The 19,959-nt window shown below is 44.3% G+C and overlaps 1 protein-coding gene across 3 annotated transcripts in view; it reads left to right on the top strand.

Annotated features, from left to right (window-relative positions):
* Positions 1-19,959, top strand: part of LOC119007383 (polycomb group RING finger protein 3) — a 68,282-nt gene that overhangs the window by 26,303 nt on the left and 22,020 nt on the right. For 2 of the 3 annotated variants that reach the window (XM_037077033.1, XM_037077035.1), the window contains exons 2-4: positions 2,518-2,627; positions 14,132-14,249; positions 19,693-19,789. In XM_037077033.1, the coding sequence (XP_036932928.1) occupies positions 2,613-2,627; positions 14,132-14,249; positions 19,693-19,789 (230 nt within the window). In that variant the 5' untranslated portion in view covers positions 2,518-2,612. Of the gene's footprint in view, positions 1-1,312; positions 1,427-2,517; positions 2,628-14,131; positions 14,250-19,692; positions 19,790-19,959 lie in introns of those variants that run through there. The other variant, XM_037077034.1, reaches the window with a different exon arrangement.

The following is a 19,959-nucleotide window of genomic DNA, read 5'->3' as shown; positions in this document are numbered from 1 at the left end:
ACAGCAGAGGAGCGCCTGCCTGGTGACGAGTCCCTGTGTGATCGGGTTAGCTCCATTTCTTGCTCTATATCGGTCTTATGCCTTTTTCCCCCTTTTGACAGAGCGGTTCATAGTGACAATAATTGCTAGTTAGCCCTATTTGATATTTAACTGGATGGGTTTTAGTCTGTTGGTGGAAAGTAATTTGTGTATCTGTCACCCGTGGCTGTTTCAGTTTATAATCGGCAGACAAAACAATGGAGTGATGGAGATAATCATTCGCAGATGAAGAGAAAATGAATAAAATAATCAGTAGTTGCAGCTTCTACAACAAACAGTGATATATTAGACAACAGCATTCTTCCAGCTTTGCATCAGCAGTTTGTGTTTGGCACAAAGTCAGCTCCATTAAGAAATGTTGTTCCCAGTTTGGTGTGGGAAAACTTGCCTGCACAGAGCCCTGACCTCAACCTTGCCCAGCACTTTTGCGATCAACTGGAAAGCCAACTGAGGCAGTCATCACCCACCGTGAGTGTTCGAGCTTACTGATGCTCCTTTTGGCCTGAATCGAAGCAAATCCCTGCAGTCAGGTTCAACATCTGTTGGAAAGACTGAAGCTACAAGAGTGGAGGATGTTAGAACAACATGACATTTAAAACAACCTCCCGTGTGTCATGTTTGATTGTCAACATACTCTTGTCTGTGTATTGTTGCTTGGTTAGAGAGCTTCAGTGTTTTTTTTTGTTTTTTTTTTTTAATGCCAAAATGTGATTCTTTGCTTTGATTTGACGTCTGCCCTTGATATCCATTGACATGTTTTTCTAGCCAAAATAAATGCATGATAGCAGATGTCTTGTAAATACCCACAACCCTTCACATTTTGTGTTTTGTGTTGTTAATCCTGACAGTTTAACTTCTTACACGTCTTAAAGCAAACTGAATAACTCCTGGGTTTGCTTCAAACATGCTCGGTGTGAAAATGACCTCAGCTCAACCCCACCAATGCACAAATAAAACATTACATCACCGTGGAGTCGCCGGGCGTCATGTGACGATAACATCTGTGTGGAGCTCCTCAGCGCGTGACGGCTCTCTAATAGGCAGTGGTACTGTGTGTGTGTGTGTGTGTGTGTGTGTGTGTGTGTGTGTGTGTGTGTGTGTGTGTGTGTGTGTGTCCTCAGCAGCCCCCACTACGTTTCATCTCTGTCGACTAACTGGGCTAATTTCACGGTCTGATGAGCAGACTGAGGCAGGCTGAAAGACTCACCGCTGTCACCGGAGACTTTAAAGGCTGTTTTTTTTTTTTTTAGAATTTAAACAGTGTGTGTGTGTATCTGGAGGAGGATGAATCGGTGGTGCTGGTGCTGTGTGGTGGGTGTTCGCCTGGCATTCCCTCTCCCGTCGTGACTGGAGTGGTCGGACTCCTACAATTAAGCAATGAATCACAGTAAGTGATGGCAGGACGAGTCACTGCTGCCTGGCTGCAGGACAGAAATCTGTTGCCCTCTGTGGAGGACAGCTACAACTTTCAGGAACACTGTACAGTATTGAACTTTTGTGGTTAAGTGGTGATACAGTACACTCACTTTGTTAGGTCCCTCTTGCCAAGCTATGGAGTTTTGCCTGTCAATCAAACAGTGTGGGTGGCACACTGAACATTTTTTCCCTGGAGTTTCCATTCTAGTTTGACTCTCTGTAGGTAGATGTATCTGGTTGCTCAGTCAAACCAAACCAAATTTAGAGTTTCTATTTAGAGAACAATCCGACATGTTTGGAAATTATTGTTCGCTTTCTTGCTGAGAGTTAGAGAAGACTGAAAATGTGGATACTGTACAGAGGACAAGAAGAGACAGTTTGGCTCTGCCCAAAGATAACAAAACTTGTCTACCAGCACCTCTTAAATTCACCATACGTCTTTTGTATGTAATCTGTGTAAAAATGGCAATTCACCACTTTACAGGATATTATGTGACGTACTGTGTCTTGGCCAGGGCCAGTAACTTCTTGAAGATGAATAGTTCTAAGTACGCTTTGGTTTTTGTACTGATCAAACAAACAAGATTTAATATGGTAGTGTGGGGGTGTCATCACCAGTTTTATTTTATGATGCAATAAGATATCAAGCGTTCAGAAAATGATAGCTTTATTTGCCGATATCACAAAGTCTGCCATGATAGATTTTGATTCTGTTCAATTGGCGCGCAGAGAGACAACCTGACACAGACGTGCCAGGGGATTTTCAGGCACTGTTTACATCGATAGCATTTAATCGTGGATCATTGAATCAATATCGATGCAGATGGATGGATCATTACACCATTATTCATTTGTGATATTTGGAGGTTGGTTGGTTGGCAGATTGTGTGCAGAGCTTGGCTAGCTCATTGTCCTTGTTTCAAGTCTTCTAGTTAAGCTAAGCCAATCGGCTGCTGGAAGCATCAGATTTAGCACTTACCTAGCTTTCTGAATCTAACGTCAGTGAGATTTCTGAATGATTCCTCCTAACGGCTTTGTCTCTCGTCTCTTTCTCTGTTTCAGGCTCCAATGAGAGGCTCTCCATGATGAGCAGCTAACACTGTCGGTCGAACAACCGCAGGAAGTGACGTGGCTGCTGCACCATCCACAGTCGACGCATGGCGGTATTAGGGGTAAGAACCCCACTATGTACCTCACTCTCATCACTTCATCAGTCCTAAAGACCCTGAGATCTTTTGTTATGTTTTTTTTAGCCTGAAAAACGAAATGGAAATGGCATTTAGACATTTTATGGAAATGGGTGATTGTTGTTGTTGATTCCCTCTGGCTGTTGGTAGAAATACATGTCTACTTTGGATTTAAGTTATATTATTATTTTATTGTTATTGGATCTGTTCTATTTCATCCTTACTGACCGCCAGAGGCGGTGCTTCAGCACTGAATGTCTCCATCTCGCGCATGCGCAGGTCGAGTGTTAATACCAACAAAGTCACCCGTGACCCCTGACGATACCGGCTAGCCTATATCTTCCGGTGACGTCAGAGGATCTGTTCCTTCTCATCTTCTCGCTTTGCAGGTAGACGTACATCAGCGAGCTCTAGCTGAACTAAAACGTGTACTTCACTGCTACTTCGTCGCTGGTAGCCCTGCGACAACCTGTCGGAGCTGCGAGCTGCTCGCCCTCCAAGGGCTGCGACGAGCTGAGACGGAAGGTTTGTTGCGGTTTGCCGCGGACACCCCTTCGGATTACCATCGTTCGTCTCTACAACTGGCTGAGTATACCAGACGTTGTGTTACGTCTCCTTTGGGTATCTCTTTCTTTGCTAAATAAGGTTGGTGAAGGCGCTCTACTCGCTCCCCCTCCTCACATTTGTGCTACTAGTTACAGGCGCTAGCGTTAGCATTGCCTGCCGGACCTAGCGTCTGTGTAATCGGTACACCGCTGATTGTACCCGCTTTCCGTTCAAGTCTTTTATGTCAGTGAAGCCAGCGTACTCGCTCCCTCTCCCGACATTTGTGCTGTTATTGGTGGGCATTAGCAGCTAGCGTTGCCCGCTTGACCTACTGTCTGTGTAATCGGTACACCGTTGGTTGTATCCGTTTTCTGTACTCTTATATGTTGGTAAAGGCAGTGTACTCGCTCCCTCTCCCGACATCTGTACTACCGTTACATCTGCGAGTAATCTGTACAATTTGTACCCGCTTTTCGTTGTAGTTTTTTCCCATGTTGGTGAAGGCAGTGTGTGCGCTCCCGCTCCCATCACAGGTGTATATTATTATATTTTTTTTTTTCTGTAAAAGCTGCATCCTGAGCTGTGTTTGTTTTCTCTGGCAGTTTTGCCAGCGCTTTTCGTCGGCCTACTTAAGTATTTTATTGTGGCACCTGCAGTTGGGCCGTTTGGTTTGTTTTTTTTGCGCAGCAGCCTGACCCTTGCTGGTGAAGGCAGTGCTCTCGCTCCCGCTCCCAGCATAGGCGGGTGCTGTTGCCCTTGTACTTAGCAGATGTGCTAGCCACTAAGACTTACTGTGTTTGTTGTGCGACACCTGCTGGTGAAGGCAGTGCGTTCGCTCCCTCTCCCAGCATCTGTTGTCTTTCTCAGTTGGTTTGTATTTGAATAGTTGTCACCATGCTTGGTGACCACTCTTGCTCGGCCTGTCTGGCCCCTCTGCAGTCTGAAGATGGTCATGATATGTGTCCTCCGTGCCTTGGCCTCGAACACCTGAGGGAGGGACTTTCAGAGGACCCCTGCATGAACTGTAGCTTCATGCCCCGGGCAGTGCGTGTTGCCAGACTGGCTGAGGCTGAACACCTGCTGGGCCATGTTCCAGAGCCGGACCAGTTGACCCCAGCCCAGCGATTGCCTCCAGCACAGCCCTGCCGACCTAAACGTCGGGCAGCAGAGGCTGCAGGCGCCTCCTCTGGGAAGAGGGTCAAGGAGTCTAAACTGGCCTCCAGGGTGGACCAATTGACTGAGGAGCTAAACCAAATGAAATCCCTCTTCCTAGCCATCCAGTCTGGGACTGGTGCAGTGGATGTGGGTGCTCCTGCTTCCCCTGCTACAATGCCCGAACCAGAGGAGGATGTGCTCTCCTTGGCGGCTTCAGCCACTGAGTTCACTGACTATGGGGCTGATGTGGCACCCCAGGATGCTGCCTCCCACACCTCAGGGGCGAGCTCCCGCTCCTCAGCCCGCAGTTGCAGTGCGAGGTCCGAGGACAACTCCATGGGTGCCATCATTCGTATGGCCCTGGCCCGCCTGCAGCTGGATGTTCCGCAGGCTCAGCCGGCTCCCGCCAGTGCTTTCTTCAGGCGTGGTCCAGCACCTGCCACCTTTACTGTGCCTCCGTCAGAGGAATACCTGAAGGAGTTGCACGCATGCTGGAGAGATACTAGAGCCCTCTCTCATGCAACATCAGATGGCCGGACCCTGGCAGCTATGCAGGATGCAGCCAAGTTCGGCTTGGCCCACATGTCAGCAGTTGAGCCAGCTATAGTGGCTCTCATCGTTTCACCTGATGAGGCTCTGAGGCCGGATGCCAGGTGTCCGCGCCCCCAGTGTCGGGCTACAGATGACCTGCTCTCTAAGGCCTATGACGCAGCAGCACGCATGGGACGCATTGGAAATTCCCTTTCACATCTGATGCTCGCTCTCTCAGCATCCCTGCAGGAGGCTACGCTGGACACTTCCATCCACAGCTTCGGTGACGCATCTCTGCAGGCGTTTGCTCTGATGTCCAGAGAACTGGGGCGCCATGCGATGTCCACACTTGTCCAGGCTCGCCGCCAGGTGTGGCTGGCACAGTCACCTCTCACCGAGGCGTGTCGGAGAACCCTCCGCAGTGTTCCAGTGGAACCCGGCGAGATTTTTGGGTCGGCTGCTGTAGAGGCGCTTGAGCGCACAGTCCAGGCCAGGCAGACGCGACAGCAGCTCTCGGGGGCTTCATAGGAGTATGCCTCCTCCCAGCAGGCCGGGGGGCTCCTCAGCTCCCCCCAGGCGCCGCTCTCAGCCACAGACTCTCCCCAGCGGCTACCCTAGGTCTCAGCGACTGGCTCAACAGCCGGTTCAAAGAGGTCCTCAGGGCTTTCGAGCCCCCAAACGTCCACCCTCCAGACAACCTCAGACTTTTGACGCTGCCCGTCGTCCCCCCAGGGCCTCTAGAGGCCGGGGGACCAGGCGCTGAGAATCTGGGGCCGGTCGTCGGCTGTTTTTCCCAGCAGCAGCTCAGCTACTGGGCTGCTTCCACCACGGACCCTTGGGTGATTTCCACCTTAACCCACGGGTACAAACTTCAGTTCCGACGCCGGCCCCCAGCCTTCGGCCGGGTCAGGATTACCATCATACGCGACCCGGCAAAAGCCCATGCCCTCAACCAGGAGTTGTCCGCCCTCCTGGACAAGGGTGCCATCGAGCCAGTAGACCCCCTGTCACCCGGGGGGTTCTATTCGACTTACTTTCTTGTCGAAAAGAAAGACGGCGGACTCCGCCCTATCCTCGACCTGAGGGGACTCAACAGGTTCCTGAAGGTGTTGAAGTTCCACATGCTCAGTACTGCAGAGGTTCTGCGTACTGTTGCCAGAGGGGAATGGTTTACTTCAATAGACTTGAAGGACGCATACTTTCATGTCCCCATAGCACCACACCACAGACAATTTCTGCGGTTTGCCTTTCAGGGCCGTCATTTTCAGTTCAGGGTGCTCCCGTTCGGCCTCTCCCTTTCCCCACGGGTGTTCACCAGGTGTGTGGCGGCAGCCCTCTCACCCCTGCAGGCGCAGGGCATGAAGATCCTGCCGTATCTGGACGACTGGCTGGTCTGTGCGCCGTCCCGGTCTCAGGTGACCAGCGATACAGCGACTCTCCTCTCACATGTGGCCCAGCTCGGTCTCAGAGTGAATTTCACAAAGAGCTGCCTGGTCCCCTCACAGAACACACTCTTTCTGGGGATGACACTGGATTCCGTTGCCATGAAGGCCTGTCCATCACCTCGGCGCGTGGACGACATCCTCCACCTCCTTCTCCTCTTCCAGGAGGGCCGCCGCTTGCGCTACGTCCAGTATATGCGCCTCTTAGGCAAGCTGACGGCGGCTGCCACCGTGGTCCCCTTAGGGTTGCTGGCACTGCGTCCCCTTCAGAGGTGGCTAAACAGCTTCCACCTGGATGCCAAGCGGCACCGGGACAGGAAGCTCAAAGTGTCAAGGCGTTGCCTCCTTGCTCTGGCCCCATGGAGGGAGAGATCATTTCTCCTTCAGGGCATGCCCATGGGCTCCATTGCATCCCGTCGGGAGACTGTCACAACAGACGCATCCCGCTCAGGGTGGGGTGCTGTGTGGCAGAACCGGACAGCTCAAGGCCTGTGGCCTGCACAGGACCGCTCGGACCATATCAATGTGTTGGAGCTACGGGCAGTGCACATGGCACTGCAGCTTTTTCTTCCCTTCCTGAGAGGGAGGCATGTGCTAGTACGGTCGGACAAAGTCTCAACCATCTCTCACATAAACCACCAAGGGGGAACCAGGTCTGCACAACTGTTGCAGGTGTCCCGGGACCTCCTGTTGTGGGCGGCCCCCCGCCTAGCCAGCATAAGGGCGATGTACTTGCCAGGGGAACGGAACCGGGCTGCAGACTTCCTATCACGTCGCAAGCCACCCCCGGGGGAGTGGCGGCTCCACCCAGAGGTGGTGCTCAATATCTGGGACGTCTTCGGCAGGGCAGAGGTGGATCTCTTTGCCACAGAAGAGTCGACCCATTGCCCCCTCTGGTTTTCCTTGACAGAGGAGGCCAGCCCTCTGGGCCAGGATGCTCTCGCCCACGATTGGCCAGAGGGTCTTCTCTATGCCTTTCCTCCAATGCCTCTGATTCCTCAAATACTGCAGAGGGTCCTCCAGCAGGGCCACAGGCTGCTATTGGTAGCTCCCTTCTGGCCAGGGAGGACATGGTTTCCCCTGCTGCACAGGCTCTGCCGCGGCTCACCGTGGCATCTCCCCGACAGGAAGGATCTCCTGTCTCAGCTAGGGGGCCAGGTCTGGCATCCCGACCCTCATCGCCTGCAGCTCTGGGTCTGGCCATTGCAGGGCCCGACCCGCTGCTGACAGAGTGTTCAGACACCGTCCAGCATACTATACTGAATGCTAGGGCACCTTCTACTCGGATGCAGTATGAGAACAGGTGGCAACTGTTTTCCGCCTGGTGCTCGGACAGGGGTGAGGACCCAGTGCACTGTACAATCCCAAAAATTTTGGAGTTCCTACAGTCACTCCTGAACAGCGGACGGTCCCCTGCTACCTTGAGGGTGTATGTGGCGGCCATTTCCTCTCGACACGCCCAAGTTGATGACAGCACCGTGGGGTGCCACAGACTTGTGTCCCTCTTCCTAAGGGGAGCCCTGAGGTTACAACCCCCGAAGCCACAGAGAATTCCAGCATGGGATCTACCCCTAGTGCTGGATGCTTTGTGTCTGCCTCCCTTTGAGCCCCTGGCGCAGGCAGAGTTGAAGTGGGTGTCTGCTAAGACCGCCTTTCTCCTTGCCATCACTTCAGCAAAGCGTGTTGGGGAACTACATGCTCTCTCGGTGAGTGACTCATGCCTGAGGTGGAACTCAGATGGCTCAGGGGTCACTCTGTGGCCGAATACAGCTTTCCTTCCTAAGGTTCTGTCACTGTCGAACCTTAATCGACCTATCCACCTGGCACAGTTTATCCCCCCCTGCAGGGGAGGAAAGGTTAGGACTGCTGTGCCCTGTGCGGGCTTTAAGAGCCTATATAACTCTGACCTCAAGCATGAGACGGTCAGAACAGCTGTTCCTCTGTTATGGTGGTCCTAAGAAAGGCCTTGCCCTCTCCAAACAGCGACTGTCGCATTGGGTTGTGGATGCCATCACCCAGGCATATAAACACAGTGGTCGCCCCCTGTCATCCGTGGTGAGGTGCCACTCTACTAGGGCTGTCTCTACATCATGGGCGGCTCTGCGTGGTGTGCCCCTGGGGGATATCTGTGATGCGGCATCGTGGGCATCACCAACTGCCTTTTCCAGGTTCTATCGGGTGAATGTGGCCACTCCCCACCCACTGGGTGTGGCCCTGTTGCCCACCTCTACTGCTTCCTCTCACTGAGGTATGTATTGGCATTCCTCGTGACTTTGTTGTTATGGGTCATCCAGTGCTGAAGCACCGCCTCTGGCGGTCAGTAAGGATGAAATAGAACGAAAGTTACGTATGTAACTACGGTTCTATGAATCCTGGATGACCGCCAGAGCGTTCTGTCACTCAGAATCCTTGTGGTTTCGCGAGAAGATTCTGCAGGAACAGATCCTCTGACGTCACCGGAAGATATAGGCTAGTCGGTATCGTCAGGGGTCACGGGTGACTTTGTTGGTATTAACACTCGACCTGCGCATGCGCGAGATGGAGACATTCAGTGCTGAAGCACCGCCTCTGGCGGTCATCCAGGATTCATAGAACCGTAGTTACATACGTAACTTTCGATTTATATCCTTCACACATTTTTATGCTCCAGCATTCCAACATGTTACTTAGCAATTATAAATCAGAAGCTTTGAATATAGTTTCATTAAAAAGTGGTCTTTAGAACCGAAACTACACAACTCCAGTGTCAACTGATTATTTGATCTACTGGATAAAAAGTCCAAATGGCGAAAGAAAAATTTGAAAGTAAGAAAAAACATGTGTCTGACAAAGACTACAAGGGAATATTTTGCATTTCTTCTGAATAAATACTTGATTATCCATGTAGATGTTCATTATGTCTTTGTTAACCAACTAATAGATTAATGGACTACACTTTCAGCTCTTACTTAGACATTGTGGGTTCATGATACCGTTTTTAAAAGTCATCAGATGACAAAAAATGCACCACAATCAGTCTAAAAACCAAATTTTCTTTCACTTCTCAAAAAGCTGAGAATGAATCATGGGAACCTCTCGTCTGTCTGCAGAGAAAATGACATCTCTGTTTGACGAGTGTCTTTATCTGCTTTGTATCTGTCTCAGCGTCCACACACTCTGAGTAAAGATTTCAGAACAGGTTGGAGGCTCTAAGTGATGGATGTCAGCTGTCTGTGTCTAACTCACCAGGCACAACCAGCCATTATCTGAGTTATAGACGGCTGTTATTTCACATCTGGTGATTTGGCTGCGACTGTCTGCTGCTGTAGTGTGTTTTCAGTGAGTAACTGTGGTTTTGTTCCACACGAAGACACCTCATTGTATTTCAAGATTCATTTTTTTAATGTTGCATATTCACATTTTTAACAAAAAATCTGAGGTATAAGAGAAATATTTAGTGTAGATAAGGGAACATTCAGGAACAAAGCTGCTCCTAAGACCAAACTGTTGGATGTGGAGTTGATTTGACAGATGAAGGTGACAGAAGCAGACATGTTCAATCAGAGCAGGTGGAGTTGACAGAAACATGAAATAAAATGTATGTTCTGATACAGAGATATCTTTAATGTAGAAATGACTGAGGGAGAGCCCAGCATAGAGCTCCGTGCCGTCTCCCATCAGTGTTTCTTTACTGTGAGAGCTGAGGCCTTTCGAGTGTCATCAAAAGAAAATCTCTTTTAAAAACACAGCTCAGACATTCTCTTTGACTTCGTTATTTGAAAAGTTATCCCCGCTGGTAATGAACAGATATTCGTTTTAGGATCAGCCTTATATGAAAGCTTGTCAGTTAGTCTGCTCACAGCAATTTGGATTTTAAGCTGTGATGAATTGACAATTACCATACATTTGTTGACCTGACACAAGTGTACTTAACAGCGTATATCTTCATGTTCATATATATCTTTCAGTGACTTGAGGTCAGTTGGGATAAAGTCTTTTCTTTTTTTTTTACCTTTCACTTACTCTTTTATTGCAAGTTAACTGGAGTAATGTGTCTCTAAGTTGTCTGACAGCTAAGTAGTGTAAAAATGTATCCATGTCACAACAACATAAGACAAAAATGTAAGCTAGTTGGAGCGCCTTTTTGAAAAAAATATGCATTGTTAGTTGTAAATCAAAGTGTAATTCTGTTTGCTATAATAAATCAGGTTTAGTCAAACAACATCACACTTGCAGTAGAGCTGCAACAAATAATCCTTTAATTGTCAGCTTTTGAATTAATTGACAACTGTGTTGACAATAAATTAATTGGTTTGAGTAATTTTTTAAAATTCTCTGATTGCAGCCTCTTTATGTGAATATTTTCTGGTTTCTTTAATCCTCTATGATAGTAAACTCTATCTATGGGTTGTGGACAACACAATACAATTAAGGATGTCTTGGGCTTTGGGAAGTAATTAAAATAAGCACACATAGAAACCGTGTCTTCATCAGCTGACTTCCACCTGTTTGTTCAGCTGTGTGAAAGGCGACAGGACTCCCAGTGACTTGTTGATGATGTTGCTCACAGAGTGAAACCACAGTTAGTCATTCAGTTCCTCAACACACTCAGCTTCTGTACAGCAAATCTCTGCTTTCAACATCCTTCTCATGCCAATCTTTTGTAAAGAATGAATCACCAGCTGTGATCAGCTCCCTGTAGCTGCCTGTTCCTCCAGCTCCTCTCATTGTGATCTTGCAGGTACACGTTGAACTGAACTGAACTCTTGGTGGTTTAAATTTAGAGATGAAGTGAGATGGAGATTTATTGTGGCTGAGTAATGTCTTATAGCGAGCCTGTATCTGATGCCGTCTCTGACTGCAGTTACATCAGAGCAGTGTAAGAAAAGTAGCATCGAACAGGCTGCAGGTGCTTGAAAGTTTTCTTCAAACAGACACATGAAAAAGATGAAGCACAGAAGGTGCTGCAGGTACATTCACTGTAATGGGGAGAAAGGCAGGAGTGATCGTTAACTAACTCCTTGGGTACAATAAGAAAAGGCAGAGAAAACACTGAAACTAACTGACATGAAGTACCTCAGTAATAGCCAGCGCAGTGTTCTGTTGTCATTATGGGTATATTACTGGCTCAGTGTATTTGCATTGGCTTTCATTCGGTTGTTTTCTGGTGAAGCACCTTGTGAAACTGGCTTTTCTCTGGCATTATTCTAGGTATTTGGAAGAATAGCGTAAGTGCTGCTGCGTGTTCGATTCAGCCCCATATAATTTATCTTTGGATCCACTTGGAACAATAACCGCCCGTACGTGCATAGATTCAGTGTTTTGTTTATAGCCACCAATTTGTGAAATGGTATCTCGGGCCCACATGCACACATTAGCAGAAGCTATAGAAGTTGAGGCCTGGAACTGTAACATTGCATGAATGTGGTACAGATATCAACGTGGCAGTAGCTGTAACTTTTCTCGTATGTAGATGGTGCACAGTCAGGGCTGCAGCTAATGATTATTTTTCTTCTTCAAGTAATCCATTTTTATTTATCAATTAATTGTTTGGTCCATAAATCGTGTTAAGTTCAAGACAACCTCTTTAAATGTCTTATTTTGTACATAAACTCCTCACATTTAGGAGGCTGGAATTAAAACAATATTCAGACTGATTAATCGAAAAAATAAATAAATAAATTGGCGATGCACTTTTCAGCTATTGTTGCAGCTCTACGTGTTTGTTTCTCTTTTTGCCTTCACAAGGGGCTGGTTGGAGTAAAACTACAAACTGCAGATTAGGGTTGCACGATATTAGAAAAACTGACATTGCGATTTTTTTTTAACCCTGCAGTATATGTTGTAATATGGAAAAATACAGGAATGGTCATCAGATGACCTGAATAGTACTTTATGTTATGCCGCACTGCTGCTGACAATTAACTTGCGCTGATCTGATCTCTTTTTGTTGTACTGAGCTGTGTGGTACTGACGTAAATGGTCAAACAAATTAGTTGTGTTACCTCTGGTTGTGGCAACAGATGCAAGGCACTGTCCAGAACACGTTTGGTCAATATCATCCTTCTTGTAGCTGAAATAATTCCAGATAACTGACATTGCTTTTCTTTTTGGCACCAAGTCTTCTTTTCAATGATTTTTCTCGTGTTTGCTGCTCTTTTTTCAATGTTGTTACCAGCGACTCACTCCATGTGCAGGGGCATGATCTGCTTCAGCACACTGATTAAGAACCAATGTGTTTGGTGGATCGCTGCGCATGCAGAGTCTGCATGCACAGTGTGTGTCAGGTACCTTTTGAAATTAGCCGAGTTCATTTGCCTCCTACATTGCAAGCTCTGTGATGTGACTGTTGCGCACATGTACATCTCAAATGATTTACTGTATCGTGCAGCTCTACTGCAGATGATAATGATCTATGTGAAACACATTATGTGTGCTCATCTCTTATACAAAAGAAGAACATGAACATAATATTTTCTGGATATTGAGGATGAAGAGTTCAGTTGCAAGATTAGGGATTCAAAATTTCTTCATGCTTCCTTTATTCTACACGATGCAGTCTGCTCTTATAGCTAATCTTTCTTTTCAGAAACACTTTACACTGCCTTTATTTGAGCATCTGTGATGTTATGCAACTTATACTTGTGATGTAGTTACAATTGTAGAGCAGCCGACAGTGAGTAAGCAGGAAGTGGTGAATGAGATTTGTCCATAGACGAGCTGTTTTTACTTATGAAGTCACGAAAAAATGTCTGCAGAATCTGGTACAGACGTTGTCTGAAGTTGCTCTTTCACAGAGATTGTTTGTCTCAGCCACTAGAAATTGTTTGGTGTAGATGAGAGGTGGTGTCTGGGTAGAGCAATGCACAAGTTTTTTTTCAGAGTTTTTTGTGTTCATCAATGGTACATGTGATTGGCAGTATCCAAAATATCAATGAAAGAGTGGAAAGTTGAATACTGTCAAGCAGACTGCAAACAGCAAACTGATTCCGACATTTATGTTCAGACATACAGATAATCTGTGATCTCAGGGTTGTAGTGCATTTGTAAAAGGAGCTTAGTTGGATAAGTTATTAGCCACAGAGATTTAACCTAAAACCTCCTTGCTGAAGGATCTGCCATCGACCTGCAGAACAGTCTACAGCAAAACAGGCTGAACCTGAGAAATGTTGGGTGGTTTCCCTCTAAAAGATCATCAAAAAAGACAAATGCAAGCTGCTCACTAACAATAACTGACTCAAGAAAGTGCCTACTTAATGATTTAAACCACTGTTTAACTACTAAAATTGTGCATTTAGTCGTGGAAGTTATGTATACGTTTTTATTAGTGTGCTATGTAGTTGGTTTAATGTTTTCTGTGGCAAACAAAAAATTACTCTTAAGACATTACAGTACTCATGTTTTAATGCATCAGAAGTGCTTTGATATTGTAGTTTTTCACTGGAATACATGCAGGAAGGAAAGCAGTTGGTCAAATTACTTTTACTGGTCCTTAAAATGTTAATTTTGTGCTGGTCCAGAATATGCACATAATTAGTCATCAGTCTTTGTTCACTACATCTCAGAACTTTCTTACCCTCAGGTGTGTATAACTTACAGGTTATAAACTTTTAGAAATGACATCTGTATTTCCAGATAATAATCAGTTTTTGGCATCAGCAGAAAGAAAGCTGAATCGTGCATCTCTAATCATAATGATTAAACATGACCTAAAATCTTAAATTGACGGCTCTTGAGTTGCTGCAGTGTTTGCTTTTGGCTGCATCGTCACTGCTGGATGTCGTCGAGTCAGTTTGTGTACGTCTACTTTAACTTTGTCTTGTGTTTCCTCTGCAGAACCCCGACATGCTGACGAGGAAGATTAAACTCTGTCACATCAATGCCCACATCACATGTCGTCTGTGTGAGGGCTACCTGATCGACGCCACAACTGTCACAGAGTGCTTACACACCTGTAAGTCTTCCTCACACACCAACTGTCTTTCTTGTGTCTTGGTAGCTCTCTTCTTGTTTTCCTCTCATCAGTTTCTCTTTTTTTATTTGACACTCTGGCTGTGTGTGTCTCTGAGGGTTTTTCTTGGCTCAAAAGGTGTTGCCTTCAGGATCTCTCCCTGATGGGAAGACTCCTGCAGGCAGAGTGATTCCTTTGTGATCTGTGCAGCTCTGATTCTAGCTACATTTTGACTTTGATCACTGCCTGCAGCCTGTGTGATCATCTGCTGACTTTAGTTTCTCAACACACAACTTTCCCTTCATTTTTATTTATGCAGAGCTCAATCTCAGCCATAAAACAAACAACTTTCTTGATTTAGATGGAAGTTGTGTTATAAAATTAGGAGTCGGTGCCTTTAAACCTAAAGTGAAGACACTCAGACTCACATGATCACAGAAAATTAGTTTCTTGTCACCAGCAGGTAATCTGCACATTTATTAGCCCTCCGAAGGTGAGAGGAAGTCATCTCTTATTTACACAGTAGTACATCATTATCAGGGTGTTTGCAATAAAGCAGGATAACACTGTTTGTTTATATCTTCAGCTACAGTCATTATACAGGGGTCAATTGCTCTACAATCACCTACTTAAACCTTTATAGCCTGAAAGTTGGTTAAGTTTTTCTATTTTTTTTTTCAATTTTTTTTTTTTACATCCTCAGATTACGTTTCAATTGATGTCTATACTTTCTGTTACAGATTGTTTCATGCAAAATCTTCTTTCTCAGTTGATCGTAATCCTTTTTTGTTCATTTTCAGTTATGATCTATCCGGTGTTATTTGTCAGTATGTGCATGTTTGTCAACGAGCTTGGTCCCAACAAAATTAAAATTTGAAAAAAAAAAAAAACTAGATTGTTAGACTTTGGTTTTAGCCCTCATTTTCACATCATAGTATACCTTGAAACTGGTATATGGCTGCAACACCAAATCACAATTTATTTTAAAGAAAAAGTACAAAAGTTTTGACATCAAATAATACTAAAGTCCAAATAGGAAAAAGGTACCCATCTTCCAGAATCACCCATGTATATTTTATAGTTAAATTGGAATCATTGATGCATTCTTATGTACTGTATTACTTTATTGTTGCAGCTGTTAAGGGTAGAGCTATTGTTTAACTTGTACTACTACTACTACTGCTAACTTGTACTTACTAATAATCTAAAACTGCGAAGCAGATATGAACTAAAGTTGTCAAAATAAATGATCATCACAATAAACGTAGAGTAACATAAAATACAGTACCTCGAAATTCAAGTCCAGTGATAGAGTAAACGTACCGTACATACATTCCACCACTGTCCCCTCATGTGTATAAACAGGGTGTACACAAGTAGAAACTCCTGTAAGTATAATGTATAAACAGCTTTTACTGAGATAAACATGTAACTGATTTTACGCAAACATTATAAATTTAGTCAAGGTAGACTTAATTGCAGGGCTGCTGTATTGGTCTGCATTAGACTGTACATGTAAACCTGATAACGACTGATTGTGCATCTCCATTTCTGTTGACAGTGACAGACTATGTTGGAGAGCACAGTAAACAAACAGACATCTGGCGCTGTCTTTAACTGACTCTTGTGGTAACTGGATGACTCTGTGTGCAGTTTCCTTTATTGTGCATGAAAACAGTGTGGAGCAGACATTAGATTACTTTCTGTTCTCCCGCCTATAGGCTGTGAACTTTATAACACATCAGTTATAAATTAATATCAGCTGAGAATGTTTATTGACTGTCTTGAGGAGAAAACAAATCCAGACTCTTCAGAGAGGAATTCAGATGAAACTCTTCTGTGTCTCAGTTGTATCTGTTCAAAAATAATAATGGCCAGCCCTTATAAGACCACATGGGCCCGTTTCCTAAATGAATCATTTAATTAACAAGTTTTAAATGTGACATAATGAACAACTTAAGATGTTTAATGGGTTTTGTAGGTTTAATCAGCCACTGATCAGGTGGTGTTTTTGGATTAGTAAGCAAATAACTGAAGCTTGTTCAACTTTTGGCCAAAAAAAGAGGTAATAAAACCAGATGGCTACTTCACTGGGAACAAAAAAGAATCCAGTGATTTCCTCAGATGATGTTTCTGAAAATTATCCTCTGAGATTGCTTCCTGTCTGCGACTTGTTGGGGGGCTTTTTGAAGGAGCAGCAAGATTGAAAAACACATTAAACAAGCTGAGGATTCAGGCTTTAGTCTTGAAGGGTTTTCTTTTTTGCATTGTTTCTGAGTTTAAAGACACAGAACTGATCACGTTATTTCACACAGAGCTCAAACAAAGAGACTCTTTACTGATGGATTTACATAATTTAGTCTGAGTAGCTGACAGTATCCTAGCCAAAAGAAACCTCCTTTTTAGCTAATTAGCTTGTAGAAAATGTAAAAATGCAATTATAAAATATAGCAGTTGACTATCTGACAGGGTAAGTAGAAATTCTTTCAAGTTTGGAAAGTGCTTAATTTTAACTGTAATGTTTCATCATCAACACAATCCTTCATGTAAACTCCAATCAGTTGACACTGTCACAAGCTGTCACAGATTAAATTAATATCTATTAATAGCTATTAACTAGGTTGACAATCAGTTCATTGGTTTTGAGCAACTTTTTAAAAACAAAATGTACATGTGTCTACATTCTCTGATTCGTGCTTTTAAAATGTGAATATTTTCTATGACAGTGAACTGAATATCTTTGGGTTTCGGACAAAACAAATCATTTTGGGACATTATCTGGGGCTTCGGGAAACATTTAATAGACAAAACTGATTGATTGAATAAAGAAAATGATTGACAGATTCATTGACACTTAAAACAATGCTTGGTTGTAGCGCCGATTTAAATCTTTTATTGTTTTTGAAATCCCGTCATCGTTGTTTGTTTCCTGGAGTTGAAATCAGTGAGCATTTAATAATCATGATCAACACATACATCAAAGTTTTTATGAATAGCTATTTTTGCCATTTCATTTATAGTAACAATATAGATGTGATGGTGAAAGCTTTGGGAGTCGGGAAACTTTTGTTTTACCTTGAATCTCACTCTTAAGAAACTGTATGAAAGCTGCTTTGAGGGCTTTTTGGCTCTTTTTCATTGCTCTTGCAAAACACGTTTTGAGGCAGAACTTCCTCTTAGATTCCTCATACACCCAGCTGCCAAACTCTTCCTGTTTGACCACAATGCCACACATATTTTTCTGTACTTCTGAAACCATCACATGTTTAATCAGGTTATGCTGCACTGTTTTTTTACCGATTGATAGTGTGAAACAGACGTATTAGGACCTTGAGAATTTGAGAGAAAATTCTGGTGGTTTGACGTGTTCCAAGTGGATGTTTTGAGTTTTTTTGTTGTTGTGAAATCATGATGTCCTGCTACTTTAAAATAATCACAGGAGTCTGTGAATTTCCAGCTCGAGGGCATTCTCACTCCCACTGTGCTTTGTGCTCTTTAATCCAAACCCACATATTTATTTCCAGTACAGAGAAGTGAGAAAAACGATCTAATCAGATTGGAAAGTGAGCCAATCAGTTGCTCTGTGGTTCACCTGAAAGAGATGAAAGTGAAGCTTTTTTTTTCTTTTTTGTTGACATTGAAAAAAATCCTCCCAAACCAGTCAAAAAGCCCGACTCTGAGTTTCATCATTTAGTTGCTCATCTTTTCAGATACACAAACATCTTATATCTAAAGCACTGTCAAGTCTTATTTGCTCTACGCTAGATATTCAACCAATTATTTAGCTTGCAACAAGAGTGTGCAGTGTTTTAAACTTACATTGGACAAAACCAGACGGTGTAGTACGCCGTCTGTTCACCAGAGGGAGCTGTACCACCAAAGATGGGAGCCGCAAACATCAGTCTCACTGAGATGCTTTGATTCTCCCTCTCGCAAAAAAAAAACAAAAAACGGGCCACTGTTGGAGAGTTGAGACAGAGAGATTCACATTACGTCACTGCAGTAGGTGTTCCGACAGACTGAGCTCCACAGCCATAAAAACTGTCAGGTGGAGATGGATTTGATGGAGGCCTGTGTGCAGTGATTCACAGCGCTGGCTCTTAGAGGCTGTCAAGGATTGCACATGAAGGTTTCCCTCACAAGTGTCACTGTTGTTCCAGCTGTGAAATCAGTGCTTTAGATGCTCAGCAGTGTGTTTTCATCATGCAAGTGTGTGGACATCTTATTCTGCAGAATTTCCTGGTCCACCCTCGAACTGCTTTCTGTCTTTCACAGTGGAGTATCAGTAGTCAATAATCAGTAGGCTGATTGACAGAAAATGTATTGATTGAGAAAAATCCTCAACATTCCGAGATGATTTGTTGCTTTTCTCTATTTTGTGTACTTTGAAAATCCCTTCTTTCAGACTTCATCAGTGGAAATTGTGTTGGACATTTTTCAACCACTTTCTCCAACTAGAAAAAAGAGTGCACATATTAACCAAAAGTCAAAGTAATGGTTTGTTTTTGAGACCGAAGAGGAAATGCAGATCCTGATGGAAGAATTCGAGTTTAATAATTCTGATGCGTTGTCTCGCAGTTAATGCAAATGTAGATCAACAACTCTGACATCACCAACCCTAAGAAGGGTCCATTAAAATAATTTATTAAAGAACAGTAACTTAAGACATGATCACCATGTTTTATGGTAAAAATAAACTTTTTGTTTCCCTCTGGTGGACCATCTAGGTATTATAGACAGAAGATTGTTTTCCCCAAGAAAGCTGAGCAGAAATACCCAACATTTTGGGGAAAAAACGCAAAAGCATGCTTATGCTTGGAGGTGGAAAAGCAATGTGGAGACTAAAAACATGAGACATATTTTCATCGTTTTTTTCTACTCTACACACACACACACAATAGTTTAATGGCACCTAACTGAGGCATTAGTGCCACTTATTGCTGAAAATTTGAGTAATAACCTCTAATATTCACCCAACAGCATTGTATGGAAACATGCATACACTGTTCATGTTTTCTTGTGCTGACTCTGTGAACATTCTGCTAACATTTGTTTTACATTAACACGGCGAGTCGATGATGAGATTCTGTTCTTAAATTACCTCAAATATTTGTTTTCTCTCAACTATTTCTTGTTACTTATTTGACATATATGGGGTTATGATGAATCATATTCCTGAGCTATTCACAGCTGCTTAGTTTATCAGCTGGGTTGTAATTACAAGCAATTGATTGTAAATTGTTCACTTTGATGCTGACTGATGGTTAGTCCTCAGATCATTAGGAGTGATTGTGATCAGAGTATTGAGCAGATAATCAGGATTATTGTTTTAGCCTGACTGCAAGTGTAGAAAGAAAATAAGCTGAAAACATGCTAAATACATTGTGTGATTGTTGACTGATGTATCTTAGAGAGTAACCTTGACTGTGTGTGTCTGTGTCCCCAGTCTGTAGAAGCTGCCTAGTGAAGTATCTGGAGGACAACAACACATGCCCCACATGTAGGATTGTTATTCATCAGAGCCATCCACTGCAGTATATCGGGTGAGTGAGGGGGCTGCTGCATCACACACACACACACACACACGCACAGGTACAGTGTGTTTGTTTAATCTCCTTCCCCCTCTCTTAACCATTGACAGTACGCTCCTCCTCTCCATAGGTCTCTTTGCACTCGCAACCATATAGTACACACACACACAAACACATACGCC

This window comes from Acanthopagrus latus, chromosome 18, assembly GCF_904848185.1.
Source record: "Acanthopagrus latus isolate v.2019 chromosome 18, fAcaLat1.1, whole genome shotgun sequence".
Taxonomy (NCBI): Eukaryota; Metazoa; Chordata; class Actinopteri; order Spariformes; family Sparidae; genus Acanthopagrus; species Acanthopagrus latus.
This window is presented reverse-complemented; position numbering and strand designations above follow the sequence as displayed.